At 32.3% G+C, this 9,962-nt stretch overlaps 1 protein-coding gene and 1 long non-coding RNA gene across 2 annotated transcripts; both read right to left on the bottom strand.

Moving 5' to 3' along the window:
- Nucleotides 1–1,956: 1,956 nt before the first annotated feature.
- On the bottom strand, nt 1,957–2,490 carry LOC128982520 (uncharacterized). The gene has a single exon (XM_054401479.1). The coding sequence runs from the start codon at nt 2,488–2,490 to the stop codon at nt 1,957–1,959; it is 534 nt and encodes a 177-aa protein (XP_054257454.1).
- A 5,551-nt stretch (nt 2,491–8,041) lies between these two features.
- On the bottom strand, nt 8,042–9,690 carry LOC128982519 (uncharacterized). Its single transcript, XR_008489680.1, has 3 exons — nt 9,624–9,690; nt 9,335–9,418; nt 8,042–8,436 (listed from the first exon to the last, which is right to left on the bottom strand). It is a non-coding gene; the product is annotated as an uncharacterized LOC128982519 (long non-coding RNA).
- Nucleotides 9,691–9,962: the final 272 nt, after the last annotated feature.

Here is a 9,962-nt window from a genome sequence, read left to right as displayed (position 1 = left end):
GATTTATGTTCTCCTCAAGAGTTTTCAGATTGGAATGTGATGAAAGTAACGTTGTATCATCAGCATAAATGACTGTCTGAGAGGGTATGTTGTAAGGTAGGTCGTTAATGAAAACTATAAAAAGAAATGGTCCAAGAACAGAGCCCTGGGGAACACCAGTTGTTACAGTTAATGTTGTTGATTGGCTAGAATTAAAAGAAACATATTGTTTACGATTAGACAGGTAGGACTTCAATAAATTCAGAGAGTTGTGTGAGATGCCGTAGTAAGAGAGTTTGTCAAGGAGAATACGATGTTCAACACAATCAAAGGCTTTACTCAGATCGCAGAGCTTTAGAGACACTGATTCCTTATTTTCAAAAGCAGTAAGAATGTTGTCAACCAGAGTAGACACAACAGTAGTTGTTGATTTCTTTGATCGAAACCCAAACTGGTAGGGACTAAATAGATGGTTTATGTGGAAGTGATGATTAAGCTGAACTTGTAGGAGTGACTCAAATACCTTAGAGAAGATGGGAACAATTGAAATTGGTCGATAATTCTGTACCAGAGCCTTATCCCCTTTTTTATAGACAGGAATCACCTTAGAGACTTTTAGTAAATCAGAAAAATAGCCCTGAGTCAAACACTGGTTAAAGATGAATGCAAGAGGCTCACTAATATACATTATGGTTTTTTTTTTGAAAAAATTGTTAAAATGGTTTGGATCAATTGTTATTTTAGTGTTGTTTGTATGTGATTGTGTTTCTAAAGAAATCACCTCCCATGCGGCTTTACACTTATTACTTGAGTTTTCAATATAATTTTCATACGTCTGCTTCTTAGCCATTTTAATATTATCCTTGTATTGCTTCTTAAAAAACAAGTAAGCCCTGTAAGCCACAACAGTATGGACCGAGTGATCTCTTTTAAAGCACTTATACACATTATGATAACCTAGCATTAGATCTCTAGATTTTCTTAGATCGTCTGAATACCAATTAAATTTTTGTTTGGTTGTACATTTACTCTTAGATGATACTAAAGGAGAAGCGAAATGCCAAAGATTAACATACTTTTTAAAAAATAAGTCAAACAAAGCTTCTACATTTATCTCATTACATAGATAGGAGCTTATCATTTCCCAATGATCATTTTTTAAACACTCAATAAACAAGGAAATTTGTTCTTCATCTTGTCTGCGAAAATAATGTTTGATTCCAGATTTATCTGAGTTAATTTCTACATGTTTCTTTCTATCTATTTTATAATTAATAAGAAGAGGATCGTGATCAGATAAACAGGATTTCATAACTTTTACATTGTATAGATCCTCAGAAAAATTAACAAAAACATTATCAATACAAGACTTTTTTCTGGTTGGAGACAGATTGGTTACAACTAAGTTATATGAGCGCAAGATATTAAGAAATGTGACGGTAGTAGGTTCGGTAATTTGATCAAACTTGATGTTGTAGTCACCACAAATAATAATTTTTGTACCTCGCTTATGAATTTGTTTGACTACTTTCTCAAAGTTGTCAAAGAAAATTTTAGTATCACCATTAGGTGGTCTGTACAGTGATATAATGACGAGATTTAAGTTCTTAAGCTTTATACAAGTTATTTCAATATTACGCTCTGAATTGAACATATTTACATCAATTTCACAATACTGTAAGCTAGATTTTACATAAATACCAGCACCACCGTTTTTACAAGTTTTACGACACATAACACTTGCAGCAGTGTAGCCTATAGGAACAAAAAATGGAACTTGTATTTCTTGCAACCAATGCTCACTTATACAAAATATATCTATATTTTCAATATTAGCAATGTGTTCTAATTCTGTTACTTTATTTCTAATACATTGAATATTTATTTGTATAATCTTCAGAGTAAAGCTAGCATCACTTTTTAGATTACCTTTAGTTATGGCATAATTCTCTGATATATCATTCGTATTATGTTGCATTACATCCTGTTGTCTAAAAAAGTTGAATTTACAACATTTTGGTTTGGTGTGCTGTGAAATTGGCCTAAAGATATATTGGAAAACCTGCAATTTGAAGGTGGTGACAATGGTGGAAATTCTGTTGTTGAGTCCAGATGAGGGGGTGGTGGAGAACCGCAAGGCGCCACACTAGGCACATCTCTCAGCTCAGGTGATGGTGATGGAAACTGGCATGGAGAAGTGTAGGACTCTGTTGTCATCATCTGCTGCCGAGATGATGTGGATAGTGGAGGGGCTCGACTCGGGTCCGTAGCAGGCATCATAGACACAATAGTCGAACTGGGTGGAGTAAGTGGATTTGGTATATATTTTGGAAGTCCAGGAGGTACAGAAGGTGTGGACAATACTTGATGAGCCAGAATGTCTGTAGATGGCGTTGAATTTCTCACGTTCACGTTGTTAGGACATGGTTCAATGAGTGACAGATTGACCTCAGGTTTCTTGAGTTCCCGTAGTCTCAGTTCGGTGGCTTGAGTACTTTGCAGTGCCAACATGTCAATTATACCTTTACTTAATATTTGTTTTCCTGATCTGTTGAAGTGGAGTCCGTGACGTGTGAAATGACACCTTTTTAGTACTTCATTCAAATCCGCATACATTATTCTCTGTTTACCCCTATTGTTTATAACCTTGCTAATCATTAGCTTGTTAGCATAGGCAATGTCCGCATTAAGTTCTGGTCTATCATGCCGCAGTGGGACTGTATGTATGATGGTATTTGTTTTAACATCAATTTCCAGTAGAGTTTCAACAGCTTGTGACACTGAAAATGGACCAACTTCACCAGGACCAAAGTCATTAGAACCTGCGAGGATTACTAAATGATCTTCCTGTTTTAGTTTATCGATCATTGGACGACCCGCTTCAATTACAGTCTTTAGTCTTGCTCCTGGTTTTGTAAGTACAAAAACCTCATATTTATCCTATAGTTCATGTAGATATGAGTTTAATCCCTTCCCTTGGCTATCACTGAGTACAATAACTTTTTTCTCTGTTGTTTTTTGTTGTTTGTCTTTTGATTGTTGGGTTTATTAGATAGATTGGGTCTTGATGGGTTATGGATTTCTGCAACTACTCGGATTTTTTCAGAAGGTGGTAGAATAGGAGATGTTAATGTTTCAATATTTAGTGGAGAAAATCGGTTGTAAGTTTCAAATGAGGGGATAGCTGTGGTTATAGCCGTGCGTGTAGAAATCTTGGGCATTTTGTAATCATCATTAATTGTTTTTTTCTCACGCAGAGAGATAATTTCTTTATCTTTTTGCTCGATTAGTTGATTCAGCTTTTTGCAGTCCAAATCAAGTAGATCAAGCATACACTGTTTGTTTTTAATCTCATCTCTAAGAATTTTTTCATTTTGGATCATAGCTTGTATTTTAGATTTTAGATTGACTATCTCATTTTCAGATTGTTGTTCACAGCATAAAGATTCTTCCATTATTGCTCTTGTTTTGTCTTTTTCACGATCTAGTCTTGATTCAAGTAGCTTGTTCTCGTCTGCCAGATTTGTTAAGGCTCCGTTTAAATCCGAAACAACTTTGAGACTAGCATCTAATCTGCTCAATAATGTAGTTACTTCCGGAATGATTTCAGCAATTGCCTCATTTGAGTATTTATTAGCAGTTACATTTAATATACTATGGATGCGGACTGCAGCATCGCACACTTCTTCATTTAAAAGCTCATCTTTCATATTTTCTAGATTGTTTCTAGCGGCCCGCTTTAGGTTCTCACGCGTTCTGCGAGTGATCATTGTTAGTCAAAGCTATGGGCGCCCTAAGTATGCAACTTTGTGACAGAAGAGTACTGCTAGAGTGTATTGCCACAGTTGAAGGGGCACCAAGGGTAGATCGTTTTACGCTCAACAGAATGCGTGGGCGTTCACTCCAAGCACTAATTCTCAACCCGGAAGATTCCCACAATATTGTTTCTTTACCCTTCCGCTGACAACCTGTAGACCCAAGTGCGCATGCGCGGATTTAAAAGTTTGAAAACAAACGGCTGGTACAGAAAGCGGTTTGAAAACCTAATCAACAATTAAAAATATGTCTTTTAAACTGAACGAATAATAAGTACTAGATCAAGTCTGGTATGAACTTACAGTCTTATAAGTCACGTCACTTTAATCCGCACTACAAAACATTCTTCTAAGCGCACTGCGTATATTAATCAATGAATTTATTCGAAAATTAACTGGAGCAAAAACTCATAGGTAGTTAACTCATGGCTCCACGATTGCCAACCCGCACTGCCAGCATTGCCAGTGCGTAAATATTGTAAAATTGCGTAAATATTGCGTGCCAGTACGCACGCAATATTTACATTTGGATTACTTATTTGTCTGATTATTATTACTTACTGATTAAATTCTGCATTGTACCTTATACTATATAGACTAAAACCAGGGATAAAGTTACCTGAGACTTTCATACATTATATTACCATGCATTTGAAAATTTGTGTATTTTTATGTAAATTATTTAAGCGTTAATCGGTAGAAACATGGGAGATGGCACAATACCAAGGAATTAAACTTAGAATGGCTGATAAAATAATGAATAAAAAAGTAAAATAATTGGCTTAAAACTAAAATAATAACAATAATTAATTAGTTTTAAAACACTTCAGCTTTGTTTTTTTTATTTTAAAACACATATATTCACGAAGTAAAGAAAATATTTTACTATGTTAACAGTTTTTCAGATTTGAAGGTAATTATAGTGTTGCAGGACTTTTTAACATGAAATAACCACATTGACTAAATTATCAAGGATTCCAGATTAAATGGAAAATGTATGCTGTATTTTTATTTTAAAACATATAATATTGTTTAGTGGAGATTTTAACCAGGTACTGCCTGTTGCACCAAGACAAAAAATGTAAAAGAAATATAGCTTTGCATGCATAGTATGAATAGTAAAGGGACCATTTACGTATTAACAGTAAAACCTAGAGGTAGTTTCCGTTTCTTAACGTTCCTAAATCAACCAAAAATGTGCATGTCAATGCTGATGAAAAATAATTTCGTGATTGGTTTCGATAATTGGGCCATGGAACGCTAACTAGGCAAAAGAGTTAAGAATCTGCCGATGATAAGATTTTTTTTAACTATTAATAAATATAAGTTTTCAAATAAAATTATAATTCATCTCTTGAATGAAAAATGTTATACTGATAACAAATAATTACTTAAAAATGCGGACGAAGAAGCAATTGAATACTTCAGTGTGGTAGTAATATTTACACCAATGGTCTAAACTATGAACCCACTGAATTTTAAATAGGCCTATTTTAATAGAATATATAAAGTCAAAGAAACTTTTAGAGGTATACTACCACACAAACTAACACTAAGAGTACAATAGTTTCTATTGTTGTGGGGATCAGAAACAAATCTTGGATTAAGTTTGTTTAATACTTTTACACAGATTTTTTAACCTTAAAAAAGGAGTATACATTTTAAAAAGTATAACTTGGTCGGAGGGCTAATTTAGCGGGTTTTACCGATAACGAAGGTAATCTCACATACCTGTATGTGCCATTTCATATTTCAAGAATACAATTTCCAAAATTCTAATCAGGGGAGCCTTTTTTTATTGTCTTAACCACAAGACCAAAGCTACCTTAGTAAACCAGTCCCTTCCACAAATAATATACGTGCCTAGCAGAGTTAAACCTCCTGGAATGATTAAAGTTATTTATTGAAGTAACATCAACAAAAGCATACAAAGTGACTGTTTCTACACAAAAGATATGGTGTACAGGGGTATCTATCCTGATTAAATATCATAGATATTGGACTGAGTTTGATTAAACATTATCAAAATAATTTGTTTTACATCTGAACTTCTTGTGGACTTATGTTCCTACAGTCAACTAATTTTCTTTATAAGGTACTGTTTTACAAATTTATATAAGATAAAAATATTAAACTCTCCATTGTTCTCAAACTCTATAAAACACTCATTAGCTCATAAACTCCGTTCTAGAGCTTAAGGAAGGGTTTTGGGACTAAAGTTCGACAATATCCGAAAAATGGGCTTTTGTTTATTTTAGTTTAACTTAAACAATCAATAATTTTATTAATACTTATGAAGTCAAACTGGGTTAAACCCGTGGGTAACAGCTAGTTATAATGATTTAATTTTTATGTGTAATTTCATGAGTACCAATCCTTAAAGGGAAAAATTCAATAACTTTACACTTAAATAATTTGACTTTCAATAACCACACAAATACTTGTGTAAATAAAAAAAATATTTTACGAATTACCTATTAGTGATTTCTATATTATTTCTAATTAATTTTATATTTTTTTACCTAAATTAGGATTAGGAGAATATGTTTTTTTGCAAACCTTCTGAGTGTTTTATTTACCAACGAGGACGTTTGCTTCCACGCATTCTGTAATTTAAACTATATTCTTGTTATAATTGCGGATTAAAATTCTCTATAAAATGTTTGAGATCCCAACAAAATTGTAATTTACCTTTTAAGGCTTTATTGGACGATTGTTTTGGTTCATACGTTTAATCCACATTAACAGTGTTTAAAACGCTACTAAGGGAGTAAGCGGGGATTTGCGTAAATAACTGTGGTTGTGTCCAGTTTGGTTTATGATACTGTTTTATTCACTCTGAGCCCTTAATACTCTAAGTTCTGAAACCCCTTGCGGACTGAATTGAATTTACATATACCCTTTAATATGAAGGGGATCTGCGTATTTAATTAAATTTAGCATATAACAAACTACACTATATATAAATTAGCATTGGTGTCAGCACTCATTCAACAGTGTAAAAACAGTTATTTCATTCAGTATGATATGAAATCCTTTTGAATAGCTTTATTTCATCTATAAAAAAGTGTTATGCATATTGTATAGTAATTGTTAGGTGTTTTAATAAAACATATATTGATATGGGCAAAGAAAGAAAACATTCTGATATAGTACGAGGTAATCTGAACCAAACTACCTCCAAACTACCAAACTACTAGGTAGTCAGCGGTAAACTATTAAAAAAACTACAAAATGTAGATTTAACTTATATATTTTAATGACAAAATTCACAGAATTAAAGCTATCAATATCTAAGAGATACGAAATATACTCGAATTGCAAACATTTGTCACCAGAACTAGTAAACAAACTTTAATGACTTTTTGGGATCTGGGACTTTTTACTAGACATGATGAAAGATTTCCTATGTAATATTCTAAGCTCTCTAAGCCTTTGAACGTAACTAATTTAGAAAAATTGAATTTTTGACATATAAAATTAATTATAATTCATTATAGTAGCTCCGGAACTGTATTATCCTAATTGGTTACATTACCTGTCGAACCAAACTGATCCCGATCGTGTAACGGCAACGCTGACAGGTCAATCAAACTAAAAGTATTCAATAATACCTCGTATGTTAAATGTATGTATCGTGTGTGTGAACCAACAACAAAACTTTACAAACGGATTTAATATTTGTTTCTAGACTGTGTGCTTGAAAATGGCAGCTTGCCGTAAAATGTATTTTAATGTAATTTAACTTAGTAAAATTTAATTTAATAAAATGTAACTTAACGAAATATAACTTAATAAGGGATGTAACTTAGTTAAATGTGACTTAGTAAAATGTAACTTGATAAAATGGACTTAATGAAATGAAACTTATTAAAAAATGTAGAGTATTATACATCGATGGCCGAAACATGTACTTATATGAAAGTTGCAATATGGAACTGATAACAAGTACTGTGGAACCAATTAATAAAGATAAATTTTCATATTGTAAAGAAACTTTTTAGTGAATGTCAAGTAAGTAAAATTTACCCCTTTGTGAGGAATCTTAAACTATATTTTCATAATAATGTGGTTGATCGTAGCACTTGACTTAAGATTTAAGATGGAATAAATATTTTATTTCACAGAGTATGCACCCAAAATTCATCATGACTGATTAAATTAAAAAATTTAAAGGATACTAATATTTGTTTAGGACAGAATCGGATTTTTTTCAAATAGTAGCACATTATTTTCAATCTCTAACTTTTTATTAGAATATGTTTTCATCCGAACGACAGATATTTGAATAGGATCATTTACCCAGTAAAGACACTAACCCGGCTCAATGTAGCTCTTATGAAAACTATCATCTGTTTCGAGCAAATATTAAAACGATTATTGATTATTTACACATACTCTAAGTAGTTTCAAGTTCATCTCTACAATTTGGCCACACTATGTAGGTTATTGTAGAAGGGATTGGGTGGTTGTATACACAGCTGTTGTGTTACACATCTATTGGGTAGTTTGTTGGACAGAATGTAGTAGTCAACTTCAGGTAGTCCTCTCTCGCTGATGATCTCTTTGACTTTTCGCAGGCAAGACAATCCAATGGGTTGACATTTGGGGGAGAACCCAGCAATATAATCAGGCTCTTCCGCTAAAACAAACTTAAGATGTGTTGATTTATAGTTTATTTAGTTTTTCGTATTTTTCGTGAATTATTTATTGTCCCTATGCCATAATTAATCCGAATTTAAAGTTTTAATTTATAAAATACTCATCACAATTCAGCATTACATACTATAACGATCAAAGTGTACAGTTTCATTTATTTTTTTGAATTAATGTTTTTGAAAATTGCCAAAACGAAAATGATTAAAATGTAGTTTGCTATAGTTCTTTAAATTTTTAACAAAATGGTACAATCCCTATCACTATAAGGTTAAAAATTAAGGTTAAAAATTATGCAAATGCATGTAATGGATTAGTATATAATAACGGAAAATTTAGTATGTTGCGGTCCTTATAATTCTAAATAAAATAGTATCTCATATGATGTAAACATTATGGTTTTTGTAACTTATGTGATTTTCCCAATAAAACATAAAATTTACTTCCACCACCAGTTAAGCTTGTTGAAGCCAATGGGGGATAGTATGTGACCGATTTCTTATATTATTATTATATGAAAAACAAAATTAAGGACCCAATGGAATCTATACGGGTGTGAAGCTATGCATGTTTTACGTTTGACCTACATAGCTCAAACTTGCTTATTAGATATAGTGTTAACTTTAGTTATGACTTTGTAGTCATAACTTAGTATCTGGTTTTTGCTTTTTTATATATCAGTATTAAGTTATCAGTATTAGTATTCATTTCTTCAGTACTAATATACTGTTTATTTTATTACCAAAGCATGAATAACACTATATCAATCATATGGTCAATTGAATCAGAGCACAATCATAAGTATATAAGTGTCAGCATACTATAATACTATAATACTAAACAATAAACACATACTACCAGCTATTTTAGATAAGTTTATCTACCTCCAAACACAAAGCATCGATACACCAGGTAAGTATCGCAGCCAGCGTATCCAATGATGTAGTCACGGACCGTGCCGTAGGGATCTGCAAGGAAATACAAATGTCGTTAGTGAAGATATTTTTTACTTTTTTATTTTTAACAGGTTTTAGGAATAAAAAAAGGACAGATAAACGAATTGCTCAATAATATTAGACATATTTGTAAAGAATAATTCGAATAATTTGTGAAAGGAAATTTGAAAAAAGTTCTAATTAAAATACGTTAACAGCGTCTTAACTTATGACTTACTTGCAATTATAGACTGCCCAATGCCGATCTCGGTAGCAACGTTAGTAGTTACTGTGAACAATCCGTCACAGCTGTTAACAAAAAGGAAAACATTAGTTTTGTTCGTCGTATTTTACGACTGGGTTAATTTTCATTGTGATGTTCCCAGATGAAAAAAATACTATTGGTTCAAAATTCGATGTGCATATGCATGTCCATAAGCACCATAACTTGAGTAATTTTAGTCTTATTTTGTTTAATTTGTTTGTTTCTTCCCCATAGAGAAAATTCGTTACAAGTTGCGTCGGTAAATAAATAAACATTTAGTTGAATTACTTTACTTTTCTAGATCATAAATAT

This window comes from Macrosteles quadrilineatus, unplaced genomic scaffold (assembly GCF_028750875.1).
Source record: "Macrosteles quadrilineatus isolate MER2022 unplaced genomic scaffold, UCM_ALF_1.0 Scaffold_435__1_contigs__length_68921, whole genome shotgun sequence".
NCBI lineage: Eukaryota > Metazoa > Arthropoda > Insecta > Hemiptera > Cicadellidae > Macrosteles > Macrosteles quadrilineatus.
The sequence above is the reverse complement of the archived record's forward strand: the minus strand, read 5'-3'. Positions and strand labels throughout refer to the sequence as shown.

Excerpts from the sequence above, each read along its gene's own strand:
- LOC128982520 (XM_054401479.1), bottom strand. The coding sequence starts at position 2,490 with ATGTTGGCACTGCAAAGTACTCAAGCCACCGAACTGAGACTACGGGAA.